The sequence below is a fragment of the Artibeus jamaicensis genome, unplaced genomic scaffold, assembly GCF_021234435.1.
Source record: "Artibeus jamaicensis isolate MK-2021 breed Jamaican fruit bat unplaced genomic scaffold, CSHL_Jam_final contig_3152, whole genome shotgun sequence".
Taxonomy (NCBI): Eukaryota; Metazoa; Chordata; class Mammalia; order Chiroptera; family Phyllostomidae; genus Artibeus; species Artibeus jamaicensis.
This window is the reverse complement of record NW_026521729.1, coordinates 2,677,688-2,696,969: the sequence shown is the minus strand read 5'-3', so window position 1 is coordinate 2,696,969 and position 19,282 is coordinate 2,677,688. Positions and strand designations below refer to the sequence as shown.

The following is a 19,282-nucleotide window of genomic DNA, read 5'->3' as shown; positions in this document are numbered from 1 at the left end:
CACACAGTGTACCAAGACTGAATCACGAAGAAATAGACCATCTGAACAGGCCTACAACTAGAAAGAAATGAATCCATTTAAAAAAAAGACAACCCTGACTGGTGTGGCTCAGTTGGTTGGGCATCATCCCACAAAGCAAAAGGTCACCAGTTCGATTCCCAGTCAGGGCACATGCAAAAGGTAACTGATTGATGTTTCTCTCACGCATAGGTTTTTCTCTTCATCTTTGTCTCCCTCCCTTCCCATTTCTCTAAAAATAAATAATTAAAATTGTAAAAACAAAACGAAACCTCCCAACCATGAAAACCCCAGGACCAGCTAGTTTCCCCAGTGAATTATCTCAAATATGTAAAGAAAAATTAACAACAGTCCTCACACTATTCCCAAAAATTGAAGAGGAGGGAATACTTCGTAACGCATTCTATGAGGACAACATTATCCTGATACCAAAGATGGAAATTGATAGCCATGTGGAAAGGAAACTATAGACCAATACCTCTTATGAATATTGGTGCCCGAATCCTGAACAAAATACTAGTGAACAGAATTCAGTAAGAGGATTTTATATCATGAAAAACTGGGATTTATTCCTGGAATGCAAAGATGGCTCAATGTACGAAAATCAGTCAATGTAATACACCACTTAACAGAATGAACAGGAAAAAACATCGTCTCAATTGATGAAGAAAAAGCATTTGGCAAAATTCAACACCATTTCAGATAAAAACACTCAACAAACTATGAACAGAAGGGAAGTACCACAACTTAAGAAAGATCACATATGAAGAGCCCACAGCCAACAGCATCCTCAATGATAAAAGAATGAAACATTCGTCTAAGATCACTACTTTTATTCATCACAGTGCTGGGAATCCTTGCCAGAACAAGTATGCAAGAAAATAAATAAAAGGCATGTAAGGTAGAAAGGAAGAAGTAAAAGGAACTCTGCTCATAGATGGCATGATCTTACATGTTAAAAAAAACCCTGCAGATCAAACATACATACACACACACACACACAAACTGTTCAAACTAATAAACTAATTCAGCAAAGCTGCAGGTTACAAAATCAACACAAAACTTAGTTGTGTTTCTATGCACTGACAAACAATCTGAAAAGAATATTAAGAAAACAATTGTATATATAATACCATTAAAAAGAATAAATACGTAGGAATAAACTAAGGAATTGAAAGACTTGTACGCTGATAACTATAAAGCATTGCTGAAAGAAATTGAAGACACAAATAAATGGAAATTAATCCTGTGTTCATGGACTGGTAGACAATATTGTCAAGGTGTAAGCACTACCCAAATGATCTACAAGTTCAATGCTATTCCTATAAAAACACCCCCAATTTTTTCTAGAAATAGAAAAATCTATCCTAAAATTCATGTGGAAGTTCAAGAGACCCTGAAGAGCCAAAACAATATCACAAAAGTAGAAAAAAGTTGGAAGTTTTATACTTCCTGATTTCAAAACTTACTACAAAGCTACAGTAATCAAAACAGTGGAGCACAGCACAGACACAGCCATATAAGCCAATGGGATAGAATTGAAAGCCCAGAAATACACTCAATGATTTCAGACAAGGGTGCCAAGACCACTCAATGGATAAAGAATAGTTTTTTTCAAAAAATGCTGCTGGGAGAACTGGATAGCCACATGTAAAAGAATGAAGTGGACCCTTACCTTATGCTATATAAAAATTTACTCCTGGCTGGAGTGGCTCAGTGGATTGAGCACTGGCCTATGAACCAAAAGGTTGCCAGTCCAATTCCCAGTCAGGGCACATGCCTGGGTTGTGGGCCAGGTTCCCAGGAGGGGGCACATGAAAGGCAATCACACATTAATATTTCTTTCCCTCCTTTCCCCTCTCTCTGAAAGTAAATAAATAAAATCTTAAAAAATTTTACTATAAATGGATCAAAGACCTAAACAAAAGGGCTAAAACTATTATTAAAAAGAGCTAAAACTGTTGTTTTGTCTTAGACAAAAACATAGGGGAAAAGCTTTGTGACATTAGATTTCTCAGTGACTTCTCAGATATGACACCAAAAACACAAGCAACAATATAAAAATTAGATAAATGAGACTACATCCAAATAAAGACTTTTGTATACCAAAAGACACTATCAACATATTGGAAAGGCAACCTATGGATAGAATTAAATATTTACAGATAATATACCTGATAAGGGGTTAATATCCAGAATATACAAAGACCTGCAACTTAACAATGATTTTTTGAAAACACAACTAAAAAATAGCAAAGAATTTAAATAGACATTTCTCCAAAGAAGAAATACAAGTGACCAACTAGTGTATGAAAATGTTCTCAATATCAGTAATCATTAGGGAAATTCAAAGTACTTCACATCCAATTAGAATGGCTATGTTAAAGAACAACAGAAAATAACAAGGGTTGCCAAGGGAGTGGGGAAATTGGAACTCTTAGGCACTGTTGGTGGGAATGTAAAATAGTATGACCACTATGGAAAAAAGTGTAATGGCTTGTCAAAAAAATTAATAGAATTACCATATGATCTAGCAGTCCTATAGTACTTCTAGGTATATATCCAAAAGAAAGCAGAAACTTAAAGAAATATTTGTACATCCATGGTCATAACAGCATTATTCACAATAGTCAAAAAGAGAAAGCAACCAAAGCATCCACCAGTGGATGAGTGGATAAACCAAATGTGTTCCATACAAGAACTGTAATGTTATTTATCTTCGAGAAGGAAAGAAATGCTGATGCATGCTATGACATGGATGAAACTTGAAGACATCACACTAAGTGACACAAGCTAGTCACAAAAGGACAAACTGTGGTTCAACTTGCAGGAGGCACCTAGAGCTGTGCACCTGGAGCTGGGCACCAGGACCTGTGGGCGGCAGGAATGGGGGCTATCGTCTAGTGGGTACAGAGTTTTAGTTTCACAGGGTGAAACATTTTCTGGGGCTGGACGGTGGTGATGGTTACACAACAATGTCCTGAATGCCCCCGGACTGTACACTTAAAAATGGTTAAAATGGTACATTCTATGTTATGTAGTTCATTGCAATTTGTTAATTTAAAATAATTTTTAAAGACTTCAGAAAGGATATATATTGCATGATTCCATTGACTTAAAGTGCGAAAATGAACCGGTGGTATTAGATGCCAGGAGAGTGGTGACTCCTGAAAGAAGAGGGTTAGTTACTTTAGGAAAGAGGCACGAAGAGGCTTCTGGGATGCAAATGATATTCTGTTTCTTGCCATGGGTGTGTGCAGTCTGTGTGGAGCTGTTTGAGCGAGACCTTTGTGATTTGTACATCTTTCTATATAAATGTCACAACCCAGAGAATATGCCACTAATGTAGTTCATAAACCCCACAGCAAACTATAGAATCAGACCTCTGCATTAAAAAAAAAAAAACCTCTTCCAAATTTTTCTTTTAAGAAAAAGACTTTATTAATTATTAGAGAGACGGAAAGGGGGGAGAAAAGGAGGGAGAGAAACATCAATGGTTGCCTCTCACACACCCTCACTGGGGACCTGACCCACAACCCAAGCCCGTTCCCTGACAGGGAATCAAACCCGTGACCTTTTGGGATGCCCAACCCAATGAGCCAGACCAATCAGGGCCCAAGTTTTTAAGAACATTGGATTTTGGAAATCTTTGCTAAAGGAAGGGGAGTAGGTAAATAGGCTCCCATTGCCCTGGAATTCTTCAACTCTACGCTTATAAAAGAACTTCTCACTTTCCTTGAATCATTTACCTCCTATAAGGAAACCACCTGTCATCCTCTAGGTGCCAAGAAAGAGCTCTAAGATCCGTGACATACAGAAACATGTAGTTAGCATGTTCATTTACAAATGTTGTTGCTTCTCATTTGTCCTACATACTCTAACTTATGACTCGTTATTAGATATATTGGGAATACATATTGGAAGAGCTCGATATTTTACTGAGCCCCACCCTTCTAAATGGCAGGTGCTAGGACCTCACGGAATTCAGGCAGCTTCAGTCTAAGGCACCACACCCACGCCGCAGGGCGTGGCACAGTGAAAGCAGGCACAGAAGAGCCAGTTCTTCCACATGTGAGCTCCGTAGACTCCATTTCAGCTCTCTTCATCTATCTCCAAGACTCGGGCAGCTTGTTAAGCTGAAAACATGTTTCTCGCAAAGGCTTTTTTGGAAGGAGCAGATCGAGGCCTTGGGGAAGCCCTCGGAGGTCTTCTTGGAGGAGGAGGTGGTCAGCGAGGAGGAGGAGGAGGAAATATTGGAGGGCTAGTTGGAGGAATTGTGAATCTGATCAGCGAGGCTGCAGCGGCTCAGTATACCCCAGAACCGCCTCCCACCCAGCAGCATTTCGCCAACGTGGAGGCCCAGGAAAGTGAGGAGGTCAGGCGGTTCCGGCACCAGTTTGCACAGCTGGCTGGACCGGACATGGAGGTGGGTGCCACCGACCTCATGAACATTCTCAACAAAATTCTTTCCAAGCACAAGGACCTGAAGACCGACGGCTTCAGCCTGGACACCTGCCGGAGCATTGTGTCCGTCATGGACAACGACACGAACGGGAAGCTGGGCTTTGAGGAGTTCAAGTACCTGTGGAACAACCTGAAGAAGTGGCAGTGCGTGTACAAGCAGTACGACCAGGACCACACGGGGTCTCTGAGAAGTTCCCAGCTGCGTGGGGCCCTGCAGGCGGCCGGCTTCCAGCTACACGAACAGCTGTACCCAGTGGTCCTCCGCCGGTACACCGACGATGACGGGAGCATGGATTTTAACAACTTCATCAGCTGCCTGGTCCGCCTGGACGCCATGTTCCGTGCCTTCAGATCCCTGGACAGAGACGCGGATGGGCTGATTCAGGTGTCCATCCAAGAGTGGCTGCAGCTGACCATGTATTCCTGAGCGGGCCACGAGAAGGCCAGCCCCGTCCCGGAGGCCAGGACGGCCGAAAGCCACGCCTCGCTGCTGTCTGCATTGCCACTGATACCACGGCTCCCGCAGCTGTCATCTCCCGGCCCCCTCTTCGAACACCCCTACCAGTGTCTGGACGTGTGCCTGCTTTTTACTGCTTCATTAAAACAGATTTTCCATGAGAAATGTTGCGGGTGGTGTGTGTAGCCGCTGTTTGAGATGCTGGGTTGCTATGGACTTCAAGGTGTGATGAGGGTGCAGGGCGGAGCCGTAGAGACTGGGTTTGAATAGGTTATTGCTCAGTTAGTGGACGGATACCAAGGAGCAGGGTGTTTGTTGTTAAGAGTAAAATTTTGAGGGGAAAAGAATTGGAATCAATCAAGAGAGCACTCAGGAGATGCGTTTTTTTTCTTTAGAAAGGTGAGAAGGAGGCAAATTCAAAACCTGTTTTTCCTCCTAATTTCACAGCTGATATTTCCATTATGCAAAAGAAAAATGAAAAATGCTTTCCCAGAATCCTATTTAACCGTATAGAAACAAGTTCAGGAATACGGATGAAGCTGTTCTATATAAGGTTAGTATTTTTTTTAATGGTGGAACAGGTATCTAAAGTTCTAGAGTTCTTTAGGTGTAGAAAGAGCATTCAGCAATTTTGTTTTGTCTCCCTGTTTGTAAAGAGGGTCAAGGGCATTGGGGAATGAGTGTCTGGCCGCTGTGAGGATCCATCCAGATGATCGCTCTGGCATGTGTTTTGTACACACAGACAGGCAGGCCCAGCCTCAGCCAGCCCCTGTCATGTCTTGCCTTGCCTTGGAACAAGGACTGTTTTTTTAATTGTTTATGCTGTGTCAGTTGTCCCCGCCCTCCCCCACCCCGTCCACCTCCCCGCCAGCCCCCCTCCCCTCAGGCATCCCCCATACTGTTGTCTGTGTCCTTGGGTCATTTGTATATATTCTTTGGCTAATCCCTTCACCTTCTTTCAACCATTCTCCCCCTCCCCTACCCCACCCCCCGCAGCTGTGGGTCTGTTCCATGTATCCATGCCTCTGTTTCTATTTTGTTCATTAGTTTACTTTGGAACAAGGAATATTTTGGTGGTTGTTGTTCCTCTCTGAAAACCAGGCAGGAGAAAAAGTAAACAATGCAAGGGGGAAAAAAAAGAACTTCCACAAATCCTCATCAGTTCTGTGGTATATAAAGCAACACAGAGAAATATACGCCAGCATCTCTGGCTCTGTATTTTAGTCTTCTCTGCCCTGGCTGTCCTTCAGACTCACTGGTGGGGGCCCTTGAAGGATACTGATGCCTGAGTCCCACTCCAAATAGTTAACTGGGAATCTTTAGGGGTGGGGCCCAGAGTCTTTTCAAAGCTTCCCAGTGGTTCTAATGAGCAGCCCAGGCCAAGGGCTGGGTGTGCCAGCCACGGCTCTAAAGTAAGGCTGTCTCACGGTATTTTCCAAATGTCTTCCCCAAAACAGGCCCAGCCGGAGAGTCAGTATTGCCAGCGTCCAGAGAAGGGAAATGGGCCCGCCAAGAAACCGACACCCCAGGCCGGGGGAGTCGTGCTTTTCTTGTGTATGTGGCCCTCGGTTGGGCTTTATTATTTTGACTCGGGTGGTGATGGCAAGAGGAATCCAGCATCCAATCTGGTGAACAGAGACACTGCCAGAGGGGCTGCGTCTGCAGCTGCTCAGCTCACCTGCCCGTAGCCAACTGGTCCCCCCCCCCCCACTGTGTGCCTGGTTTCCATCTGCTCCCTCTCTCTCCCAGGCTGCTTCGGTGGCTCCTCCTGAGTTGGAAGATAAATTCTTCCTTTCTCTTTTGACTCATGTAGAGGAGAGCTGTCACTGTGGAAATGATCTGGCTTGTTTGTGAATGGCCCTCCACTGCCAGTGGGAAATCCCCAGTGAAACTAGAAGGTGGCATTAGCCCCTGTGGTCACCATCATCTCCATCACATAATAGTATGAAACCACAAGCATATAACTCCGCACCGAGCCAAGCACACAGGCAGCCCCACTTTGCTCATGGGATCTGTGACTCGAGCTGGACCTGGCCTGCTGCTCAGGGTAGGTGCAGCGGTGAGATCCGCAGGAGGCTGCTACCAGCCACCGCACGTTACCTTCAGGGTGTGCGTTGTAGGGTACGCCCACCGATGCGCTCGGCCTTTCAAGGTCCCAGAATATCAAGGTATTAACTTAACCTTTCCACATGACCGTCGTGGAAAGGGCGGAGAAGCTACACTTTCTCTTTCGCCTCATTGTAAATATTTTATAAACATTAAGGTGATCACGTCACACTGTGGGTGGTAGGAAGTATTTCTCTTGTTCCTCAAGTGAAGGGACCCCCGACTCTTGTGATGGCTCCGCTGTGCGCACATGCAAAGCATCCTGAAGTTCCCCGCAGTCTTCTCTCTGTTCTCTTTGGAGAACAGAAGGTTTTGCATATTTATACAAACACATTTGCTACCAATTAATGTTGTATAGCACTTGTGCAAATAACCTCAGTCTCTAGAGTGAATGCTAGAACATTCAGTCCAAACACTGGATTTTTTCCAAGTAACCAAATCTTTGGTGTAGAATGAGTAATTAAATTTCTCAGTTTTCATCCAACAGTGGGTATTCTAAAGGCACAGTTTTCAATGTTAGAAGGAGCATCTACCAGATACTTTTGTTTTTAACTGTTGCTGCTTCAGCGTGGGAGAGTACCTAGGTTGCTTTAAATAAAGGCCTTTGATTCCACTAACTCCTTCCCATTAGTTTAAAATTCCTAGTATTCAGCATTGCAATCAACATAGTAAGCTGGTAATGATATCCATTGATATGAAAACTATGTGAAATCACACCCTCTCCACTTTGTAAATTTAAAATGCCCCCCCTATGATTTTGAAAAACACATTCATCTGGACATATTTACTGAATTCTGAAACCTGTCGTAGGGAAAAGTGCTGTGTGCCGTGCACCTAAGAACAGCACATCTCCAGAAGTTTTCAGCCTTTGTATATCATTCTAAAACCACTTTTAAAATAGTTTTTGAGGTGCCCTGGCCGGTGTGGCTCCATTGGTTGGAGTGTCGTCTCATGACCCAAAGGTTGTGGGTTAAATTTCCAGTTGGGGCACATACCTAGGTTGCCCTGGGTCCCCAGTCTGGGCCCCCAGAGAACGCAACCTCCGTCTCCCCCCTCTGGACGCCTCTGATCCCCTCCCGGAGTATGTGGGAGGCAGCCAATCAGGGCTTCCCTCTCACATCAGTGTCTCCACGTCTCCCTTCCTCTCTCTACTCTCCCTAGCTTTCTTAAAAAGAAAAAAAGAAAAAGCAATAGAAAAATAAAATAAAATATTTGGGGGGTAATAGTTCCTATATATTTACAAGTTAATTTATATAGCCACCTCAGTCAGAAATCGTATCAAGTAGTATGGCCTAACTAATCCATAGTGCAGCTTTGAAAATATTTTCGGATGCACCTATTGATCTTGAAAGGCTCTTAGAAGGACTTACTGCAAATGCTTACTTGTCATGCTAAGTGGATAAAACAACTTAATTCCTGGAAAGTGTGTAATACGGTTACCTACTTGGGTAGAAATGTACTCTTAAGGAATATTCAGAATATTCAGAATACCTCTTCCCCGGCTCTTCTGGAGAACTGAGAGTTTAGTGTATTTGAATAGCAGTACTCCCCTGGCTCTCTCGAGCATCTTTGAAGATGCAAAGCCTCTTCCTCTCGCTGCACAGTCATGGTCCAATCTTGATTTGTGTGAGGCTCACACTCTCACTGATGCCAAGGATCTGTTCATCTCTGGAGTCCTGCCCTAGCGTGGTTGTTGCTACCAGTTCACTGCTTATCTGGGAACTCATCATTTGCCCGACACTGCTACCAAAATGCTTCTAACACTTGGGATAGTAGCCATAATGCTGTTTGGGGTTCTCCTCCTGCCTCCATCCTCCTTCTTGTTGCCATCCTTTCGCTCCGTCTCCCCATCTCTTTTCTTTGTCCTCCCCCCCTTCTGTCTAGTTCTCGCTCTTGTCTCTTCCTTCTGCCCCTCCCACCTCCTCTGTCTCTTCCTTTCTCCCTCCCTTCCTCTGGCCACGCCCTCCCCTCACAGTTCCTGTCTAGGTGAGTGGTTCGCATGCCACAAAGAGCGGTGCTCAGTCAGCCAGGGTTGGAATGGCCAACCCTTTCTCGTGTGCAGGATGGAATGCCTCCTGGCTGTACGAGTCCTGGTATCATCCTGGTCAGGCTTAGCTTCCGGCAGCTGAGACACGCCGGATCTTCTGGAGCCTGGGGTCAATCACCAAGGGGCCACTGGAGCTGCTCGGTTTGCCCCGTTGCTGCTGGTTTATCACAGATAAAGCCTGGAAGGAAGAAGGGAGGTCCCTGAGCTTACTGCCTCCACTTGCCCTTGTCCTCTGTTTTCCATTTTCTGCAGGTAGAGGGTTGCTTAGCAACCCCTTAGTGACCCGCTAGCATCGGCCACTGTCAATGGTGGAGGGAACACTTCGGTCCCACCTGGGAGGCAGGGCCTAGATCCTGCCTCCCACAGGGGCTCGGGGCACCACAGGGCCCCTCTAAATCACTTATCACTGAGAGCCCCAGCGATAAGATGTTTGCATTTGTCACAAAACAGAAATATCGTTTTCTTCCTTTTGAACTGGGAGTGGGTGAGCCACCTGCTTGCTGTCCTGCCTCACTTTTTTTCCATATAGGCTCAGCTCACGACAGTGTTGAGCTGCGTGGCATCGCCAAACGTCACCCTGCGGGCTGGGGTCAGCAGCAGTTCCACTCGTGCCCCTGCTAATCGATGTCTCCCATCTCTTCTCAGAACAACGATGGCAGCATCGACTTCCGGGAGTACGTGATCGGCCTGGCTGTCCTGTGCAACCCCGCCAACACAGAGGAGATCATCCAGGTGGCATTTAAGGTACCATCTGCCCCAGGAAGCGCGTCAGGGTCCCCTGCATCAACGAGTGTTGACTCTCTGTGTGTGTCATGTGAAAGTCGGTGAATCCGCCATGGGAGTTTGTGGATCTGCTGTGACAGGCTCACGAGGGTACTGAGGTTAAGACAGTTGCTGCTAAGAAAGGAAACACAAGCACCAGTTTAAGGGCAAAGGCATCTGGAAGCAGCCCAGGCCGCCATGCTGAGACCCAAAAGCAGGCGATTTTACAAATCGACCTAAAAAATTCTCTCTTTCCTGCCTCCCTAGTTCCAAACCCCGAGGTGAGGTTTGTAAATAAATGTCCCCTGCCACTAAGCATCCTGAGTCATCACGGGGAAAGTTCTGGTCTGTCCATCCATCCACGCTGTGTGTGTCCGAGGTTGTCCTGGAGGTGTTTTCCTGGTGGAGTTTATTTTGTGGTGGAGGTTACAGGTGAATTCCATCCAAAGTGCCCCCAGCGCGCACCCTCCATGTTTCCCTGTGGGATACCATAGGACACTGCCATCTGTTTTCGAGGAGCCGATTTCATGGGTCACTCCAAAAGAGGGCGAAGAATACATTCCCAAAGTGTGTTTCCAGTTCTGAGCTGAAAGGGGCTTCTTCTAATTAGTACTGGAATGGGGTGCTCGCTTCCGAATCCTAATCTCCTACGGTCTGCTCTCGAGTGAAACAAAAACCCCCGTCTCCCTCCGGTCTTGTCAGTCGGTGGCTGCGGATCTGCTCGTGCAGCTTGTGCTGCGCTCCGTCCCCCGACGAGAAGCTGGAGGACTTTCTCGTTCCCGTCTCCTCCTCTCGTTTCCGCCTGCTTTTCTCTGAGAAGATGACCCCACCAGGACCCCAACCAGTTCTTCCTCTATTACCTAGACAGACTCTTCCACCCAGAGCCCTTTCTCACACCGTAGGCACCAGCAGGGACCGCCGCAGGAATGTCCACGCCTTCTGTCCTTGGCCCAGGAGTCCCCGAGTTTAATTTTGGATAGCGGGCCTGTTTAAACCGAGTTAACTTCGAGGCCTGGGAAGCGCCCATGTGGTTGATGGTTAGCAGATGGTGAGAAGACAAGGCCCAGAACTTCTTCCAAGTCGAAAACTTTTGGCTTTCACTGCCTTATTCATCATAAAACCTAAAATTAGACCCGTGGCTAACTCCTTCCGACCCAGATACTTCTGCTGGTTTGGGGATCGTATGTGCGTAATGATGAGTTGAGCTGGGCAAATGTGCACTTCGGGTTGGCTGATGAAAGACCTGCTCGAAGCTGCGGTCCTCGGTCCCCGTAATGACTGGTTTTAAAGATGCCCTGAGATTCTGTCTAGCCTGGGCCTTGGTTTGGGGACAGAGCAAGGAAAGGAGGTTCTAAAACTGTAATTAGCTCTTGTTTTCAGGAAGGCAAGGGTCATGCTTTATATGGGTTATTTCTGGACCTTCTTGGATGTGTCTGAAAATATTTTGGCATACTTGACATTTGTGTATGTGCATGTACATCTATGTGTGAAATCCATTCATGTTCTTTCATTTGGGCAGCATGTCACAGTTAATGCCCCATCTCTGCCCTCATTCCATCCTCACGGAGGCCCCTGGAGGTAGAATACCGGTCAGAGATCCGCGGCCATAGCAGCGGGCATGGGCTCCGGCCAAGGAGCCAGTCTGAGGGCAACGAGTGGGCTCCGGGAGCGACTCTGCGCCCGCCCTGGGGCCTCCAGTGAGAAGGAGCCGGGCCGTTCCCATGTCCCCCACTCCCATGGCAGGGCGGGCCCAGATGGTCTTGGGCCATGGTTTGGGAAAGACAGGACATTTTGATTCAGTGTGTGACGGTGTTCCGTGTCACGGGGAGGCAGCAAGCCCCAGAGGAAACTTGGGTGTTAAACTTTCCACCAGAGCCTGGGGTTTCTGTGAGATCTGGAGACTGTGCAGCAGGGAGACTGTCGGGAATGATGAGTAATTGAGGGGAAATCGGGTGTTTTAGTGAAGGGAGCGGTCTGGGTAGAGTGACAAAGGACAGATGGAGAAGAAGTAGGAGTCCCCAGTAGGGACCTATGGACGCATGAAGGGAACTTAATATGGAAATGAGAGCCACCCAAGATCCAATGTGGTGACAATTTACACTGTGAGTGGAGGGGTGAGAGCTGGTTAGGGTGGAAGACCTTTGGAGGGAGTTCACCGCTCCCTGGAGGGCAGTGGGCGGGATCCTGGCAGTGCAGCTTCCAAGTCTCTGGCTCAGAAAGAGCCCTGGGGCTGCAGTTGGGGGAACAGATGCTCCTCTCCTTTCCATCTCCTGCTATCTTAGCCGCAGTGGGGGCTGAGCAGGAGGGAGTAGAAGTCAGTGCTTTCTCGGCTGCGGGCAGCAAACCACCACTACGGCTTATATTTCTCCCCACCGACCCTAATAGACAGTTATAGCACTACGCTCTATTTGCTTATTGCTCATTTCACAGTTACCACACCGTACCCAGTGTCTGCGGCTTTTTCTTGTTCTCGATCATGTGTTTGGTCAGAAGTAGGCACCTTAACAGCAGGACCTCTAGATGTTGTCTGCCCGGATACGGGTCCCAGCTCTGCTGCTTATGAGGGGAGTGACGTTGGGAAAGTTACCTGACTTCCCCAAGCCTCAGCCTTCTCACCTGGAAGGTGGGGCGAAGAATGGCACCAACCATACCCGGGATTATTGTAAGGGCCACACCAGTTCATGCATGTACAGTGCTTTGGATACTTTCGATCGGTGCTTGCAGAGTCAGGGCTTCTATCATTAAAAAATGTTAATGCCTGGAAGAGGATTTTGAATGTGGAATATTAATTATCCATCAGCTATTCTGTTCCGCTGCTGAACTTAAAAAATCCTTCCACTCCGTCACTCCTGATCTCTACCTGATACAGGTCCTGTCTCTGCTTTCTTATGAAGTCTCCCCCTCCTGTGCCCTTCCTGTGTCTCACCCCAGACCCTCAGTTGGCTTTCCTGTCTCTACTTTTATTTATTAACCTTCTGCCCCGACCCCTCCTCCACGCTCCGCTGTGAAAAGCTCCCTCAGTTCCCGAGTGATCACACCAGCTCCCCGATGTCATAATCCCACAGGGCCGGTGAGCCGTTCTGTTTCCGTCATGGTCTCACGCCTGCTTGTCCCTTGGCCAGTCCTTGTGCTTTCCCGGGATCTCTCCCTTTAGGTTTGGAGACCAGCTCATGTGTCACCTCCCGCGCTCGGCCTTCCCTGACCTCTCCACGTAGGGGTCATCGTTTTCTCCTCCGCGGGACTCCCGTGTCCTTTGTCCTTTGCACCGTGGTAGCCCCTGTTTCGATTCTGTCTCTTTGCACCACTGATGTAGAAGGGTTGTGAGGGCGGCAGACACCCTGCTTTCTGCGTGAACTGCCCCTGGCCCTGTGCAGTGAATGTTCCAATGATTGAAGGGTTTATTGCCCAAGGTCGGTCCGTGCCAGTGCTGCTCCGAGGGGGCCAAGTCTCACCTTTTGTCTTGTTTCCTGCAGCTCTTTGACGTTGACGAGGACGGCTCCATAACGGAGGAAGAGTTTTCCACCATTCTTCAGGCCTCTCTGGGAGTGCCCGACCTTGATGTCTCCGGCCTCTTCAAGGAAATAGCCCAGGGGGACTCGGTGTCCTACGGTGAGTGGGCAGTTTGGCTCCTGGCCCAGTTTGCCAGAGAGATGATCCGGACCGTGGGCTGGCTCTCGTACAAGAATGTTGTCGCCCTCCGCTAATTCTATTAACCACGGAAATGATGATGACGATAGTGAAATGGTTGTGGTGGTGTCATGGTAGTGGCTAATGACCGAGGACTCAGCTCATGCTAAGGACGCTTCTAAACATTTGATGTCTGTTAACTCCTTTATTCCTTACAGCAAGCCTTAACGAGTACTATTCATTATTCTTATTTTACTGAGATGCAAAGAACCTCAGTAAGTTAGCTGAGGTCATCCAGTCGAAGTGTATCAGAACGAGGGTTCCAGAGCCAAGCCCATCCGGATTCAGAGCCCGGCCCGTTGGCCTCTGCACCTTAGTGCATCTCGCATTTCTCAGACCTGCTGTCCCTCCTTGAGGGCTTGTCCTTTCGGCTGTCAGCCTGGCCAAGCAGCACTGAGCACGTTCACCCAGCTGGGCGGTGACCCCTGTAGCGAGACATGGGCTGAGGGACCGACCATAACAGGAGCAGCCCAGCCATCCGTGATGTTTACTGTGAGCAGCAGAAGTCAGCTTTCATGCTCACTGTCCCACGTCATGTCGATGGCACCCCTGTGGGGGAGGGACTGTCAGGGAGGCAGACCTTACAGCCAAGTGGCAGGTTCATCCATCAGCAACTGACCTGTTTCCCAATGACTTCAAGACCACACAGCAGCACACATCGCCTGGGGCAGGAGGGTGGTGCCTCAGTTTCCCCGTGTTTCATGGTGCAGCCAGGGAGAAACACTCCACCTCAGAGAGACCGAAGGGACCTGTCTCCCTGTCCGAGCTTTCATGTGGTCCCAGAAGTCATGGCGGCTTATGTTCCCCAGTCTCCTCCCTCGGGCTGGCAGAGGGGTCCCCTTGAATGTTTTTCTTTATGGTGTTCAAAGAGTTTCAGCTTAACTTTTATGGGACAGGGAAATGAGATCACATACTTCTCCTGCTCTCTGTTTTTAATTACTGTTGCTTTGGCTGCTCTTTACTCTCTTTTAGGTAATTAAGTGCCATGGGTACTTACTCTACTGAGTTCATTTAAGAAAACAAGAAAGATAGAAAGAGTGGAGGAAGGGAGGGAGGAAAGAATGGAGGGAGGAAATGGGGAAGTATATACTGAGATAAAACTTGTGATTCATAAACCCCATGTATACACATTCTCTGACCATTTTGCTTTTATAAATAAGACTCTCTATTTTTCTGAACGCCAAATTTTGAGAAACTATTTGGAATAACTATTTTAATGCAAGCTTGTACTAAAAATTATTTGTAGGTAGTCATAATTTTGCCTGTCGATTTTAATAAATTTTTAGGGAAACCTAGGTTGCTTGGGAGAGTTCGACCTTTTTCTTTTCAGAAATACACAGAATGTCTCCCTCTTCCCAGTAGAGTACCAGTCCACTGCTTGTTTGTTTGTTTGTTTGTTTGTTTTTACAGGAATGTTTGGGACATTTAAGTATTATTTTATGAAAGAATAGGTATTGAAATATATCATGAATACGACCTTTTAAATTGTTGAATCGTGATCATTTAAATTGCTTTCACTTGGCCACATGAATGCCCAAATTCCACGTAAAGTTAGTTCACAGCACTTCATCTAGAAATGAGTTACTCTTTAATGCCACTGGCCTCCCCAAAGAGGAGAGGGACCTGGAACTTCTGAACAGACCACAAGCCTTGAAATGAAAGCCCTTGGTTTCAGCAGATGAACCCTCACGTTCCCTTGTCGTAGGCGGCACCTGGGTTCTCTGTGTCTCTGTCACTGAAACAGACTCATGAGGATGAGCCTTTCTCTTGGATGTTAAAATAACAACGCACAGCTTGCCTGATTTGAACCTGTAGAGAGGACTGTGCGTGTGAAATCACATTGCAGTCGCAGAGAATGATCCGGGCCCAACCCGATGACTTTCTCGGCACCAAAGACCTGTTTTATCATCATGAGTTATTAGGTCACCTGCAGTGAAGCAGGCTCCTGGCCATCAGAAGGTTTTTAAAAAATACACGGATAGAAATAGGACATTGGATTAAAAATCCTGTTACTATAGATCCACATAGCAAGCTGATTCAAAGGCCAAGTTCCCTGTGCTGTAGGAGCTCCATAAACTTTTCTCCATCCAGACAGAAGATAGAAATTTTCAGAATCGAGGGCAGCATTGTGTTTCAGAAACTCCAGGTTCTTGGAGGCTGTGGTTCAGACTCTGAGGGTTAATGTACTTGGCCTTCCACACCTCTGCCTGGACACTTGAGATAAAAAGAGGTCAGCTACTCAAAGGGCTTGCGATGTGATTACTGTGTGTTATACACTCTTATTTGTTTTTTACAGGTCAAAAGTCAGCGCTCAGCTTTTCTAGACCATAATATGGGAAGTCCCGAGAGGGATGGAATTTTTAAAACTTCTTTAATTCCAAAAAATAACAAAAATACAGGAAACGAAATGAAACATAAACATAGAACATAATGAAGTTTTATAAAGTGAACACTTGTATAACTACCACTTGGGTCAGGAAAAGGAGCTTGTCAGGGAGTCTAGAAACCCTTCCCAGCTGTATCTCCTTCCTCTCTCTTAAAGGAGAGGCTGCTGAGCGGACTCGGAAAGGAGTCTCCGCCTCCTTCACTTTAGCATCTCACCACAGAAGGGCACATTTTAAAAATTGCCTTTCAGTTTTCTAGGGTTTTGGAGTTTGCATCATAGACTCATAGAACAGGTGTTCATGTGTATCTGGGTTTTTTTATGCAACGTGGTGGCTTTAAGATTCATTCACCTTGTGGCAACATGGCTAGCCCTTCATTTTCGTTGCCTATAGCATTACGTCCCACCAATACGTCCAAATGTATTTTTCCATTTCTACTGTTGACAGACCTGTGAGTTGTTTTCCTGTTTTCCCATCATGAATAACGGTACTGTGGATGGTCTCCTGAATTCTCCCTGAACACAATATGCACCCATTTCTCTAGCATAAAACTTCTGGATCACAGAACATGCATGTCTTCAATTTAACGAGATCATGGAACAACTGTCTTCCCAAGTAGTTGTACAAATTTATGAGGGTTGAGTAATAGGGTTTCACAATGATGATATTATTAAAGTCACATGTTAATCTGTATCATGTCAAATGAAGATTCCGCTCCATTCATTGGATTTTGTTTCCTCCCTTCTTCCAGAGGAATTTAAGAGGTTTGCCCTAAAGCATCCGGAATATGCAAAGATATTTACAACGTACTTAGAACTCCAGACGAGCCATGTGTTTTCATTACCTGAGGAAGACCAGCCACCTCCCCCCATCACCACTAACAAAGTCAGTCCGGAAAACCATGACGAGAGCCCATCGGACAAGAAAGATGACTGAAAGCAAGTGTCCCCCAGAAAGGGACACAGAGTGGCTTTCACTGGACAGAGCGATGGCGTTTATCGAGAATATTGTAAATGGGATTTATTGAGTAATGAGGATGTACAAAATGGAAAGCTTTTTTATAGAAATGGTAGATTTTTATTAAGATGCTTTTATCCACATGTGTGGATCAAGGATTTTAATATTCCTCTTCCCTGTTATATTATGCTGTACTGATTGGTTTACTGGTGATAAATATATTTTTATGGAATCTTCCAGGTTAATTTGCACATCCAAGTGAATGAAATGCTCCCATGTACTGATGAGCATTCATCAAAATGCTCAAGAGTTTTCTAAGGGGGAGAAAAAGAAGTACTGTTTTGTTCTAATTCCTTTTCCTGCTGGAAATAAGGATGAAGAGTCTGAGGAATGTTGCAGAATTTTACCTCTACAGATTCATTGTTTTCCATTTCCATATCAGTTTCTTGGATCATTGACTATGGTTGGATTGGAAAGGAGAGCTCCGTTAATTAGATAAGACTCTTAAAAACCCCTCTTCTCTCTAGCACGCACCCCTATTATAGGTTTCCTCCACCACCCACCAAGGGAACTCATGCCCTTTCTGAATGATCTACCCATTTAGAACTTTTTTTTTTTTCACAGACAACAGCTATGGCCAAAGGCTAAGGGGGGGCTTGCCTTGCCTTATTGAAGGTGATGTTGATTGTCTAACAAGAAAATGAATTGTCGGCCACAGAGTTTGGTTCCATCTGAGTTGGATAGTTCAGAATGTAGCTCTTGCCCAGTAAATGAATCAGATTTGCTCCACTGATACAACATTAAAATTCAGAACTTGTTGGAAACATCTGCAGGGAACACACAAAAGATTCCAAAGCTACGGAGTCCAAAATCCTAGCAATCCGCCCGTGGGATCCCGGTAGGAATCGGGCCATGGCATCATCCTGAGGCCAATCGGTCATTTCCTGCTGGTACCGTTTTTATGGGATGTCACGCATGTGTGTGTGTGTTGTCAATGTCATTTATGTTTGAAATTTGGAACAGAGGACCAATTTTTTCATATACAAAAATAGTTGGATCAAATTCTGAGTTTAGTCTTTGGATTTAAACTCTTTGTTTTGGCTGTGTTTCTGAATATAATGGTGATTCATCCCCATGTTAGCTTTTTAAGGCCATTTTTTCAATGTCGAAAGTCTTGTGAGAGGGCTTGGAATAATGACCTCAAACTAGTTCTCCATGCTAAGCACTTAGTGTTGCAAGGTAATGAATGAGTAAATATGTATTGGATAATTGCTTACTAAAAGCCTTATGAAAGTATAGATAATTGTTTTTTTCATGTCTTAAAGTTATTTACACAAAGCATTGAATGAGCTGAAACAATTGCTTAACTAGGAAAACACATGTTTACAACAGTGTCTGGCATCCACAATTGAATGTGTTAATACTCAGGTACCATGATTATTTTTATTATAGAAAAGCCATAGAGTAACCATATTAGCCACGACAAAGTAGCATTGAAAATGAAAAGCTTTCTATGAAGCTCCTGTCTTCCTGTTTTCAAATAATATTTTATGGTCTTGAATTCCACTTCTGCCAACATAATGTTCCTATTTTGTCATGTTTTTGAACAAACAGAATTGCTACATACAATCTTGGTAATTAAAAAATTCTGGTTTTGCTATTTTTGCCTCAAATGCGATATATCTTTTTGATGTTGGGGTTGAATTTGTTTGCCTATTTAAGGAGTGGGATTAATCCTTTTTTATTGTATTTAAGCGTTATCAGACAGGATTTTACACTAATGAAAAGCTCAACTTTTAGCCAAAGCAGCAACAGTTAGTGTTTAGTATAAAGAAGTTGACTTCTGGCCATGGCAGGCGTAGCTCAGTGGATTGAGCTCAGACTGCAAACCAAAGGGTTGCAGGTTCAATTCCTAGTCAGGGCACATGCCTGGGTTGTGGACCAGGTCCCCAGTGGGGGCGTGTGAGAGGCAGCCACATATTGATGTTTCTCTCTCTCTCTTTCTCCCTCCCTTCCCCTCTCTAAAAAATAAATAAATATTTTTTTTAAGTTGACTTTTGATGGGGTGGGGTGCGGGGGCAAAGGGGGTGTTGACAACATAAGCCATGAGCCTCAGTGTCACTACAGACAGGGTGTCACTTAACCGAGATCGTTCAAAGAGGCTTTTCTCCTCGCGGGATGCAAAGTAAGGAACTGCATCTCATTAAATCAGTTAAATGCACTGTGGTTTTATATAATGATCGGGAAAACATAAGTTACTCTTCGAAAGGAGAAATACTAGATCCTGGGACCTATAAACCTTCAAATGACCATCAGAAGAGTCCTGCGGAGGGGTAAGGACTTCCTGAAGGCCACAGCCCCAGGGGCCTCCGTCCTGTAATGTGTTTCAGTCTCTGCCGC

General features: G+C 45.6%; 1 protein-coding gene across 2 annotated transcripts in view; it reads left to right on the top strand.

The window, feature by feature from the left end:
• The window catches only part of LPCAT2 (lysophosphatidylcholine acyltransferase 2), a 56,638-nt gene extending 37,707 nt beyond the window's left edge, over positions 1–18,931 (top strand). The window contains exons 12-14 of one of the 2 annotated variants that reach the window (XM_037141537.2): positions 9,738–9,836; positions 13,328–13,463; positions 16,677–18,931. In XM_037141537.2, coding sequence (XP_036997432.2) covers positions 9,738–9,836; positions 13,328–13,463; positions 16,677–16,861 — 420 coding nt within the window. In that variant the 3' untranslated portion in view covers positions 16,862–18,931. Of the gene's footprint in view, positions 1–4,492; positions 5,088–9,737; positions 9,837–13,327; positions 13,464–16,676 lie in introns of those variants that run through there. The other variant, XM_037141538.2, reaches the window with a different exon arrangement.
• Positions 18,932–19,282: the final 351 nt, after the last annotated feature.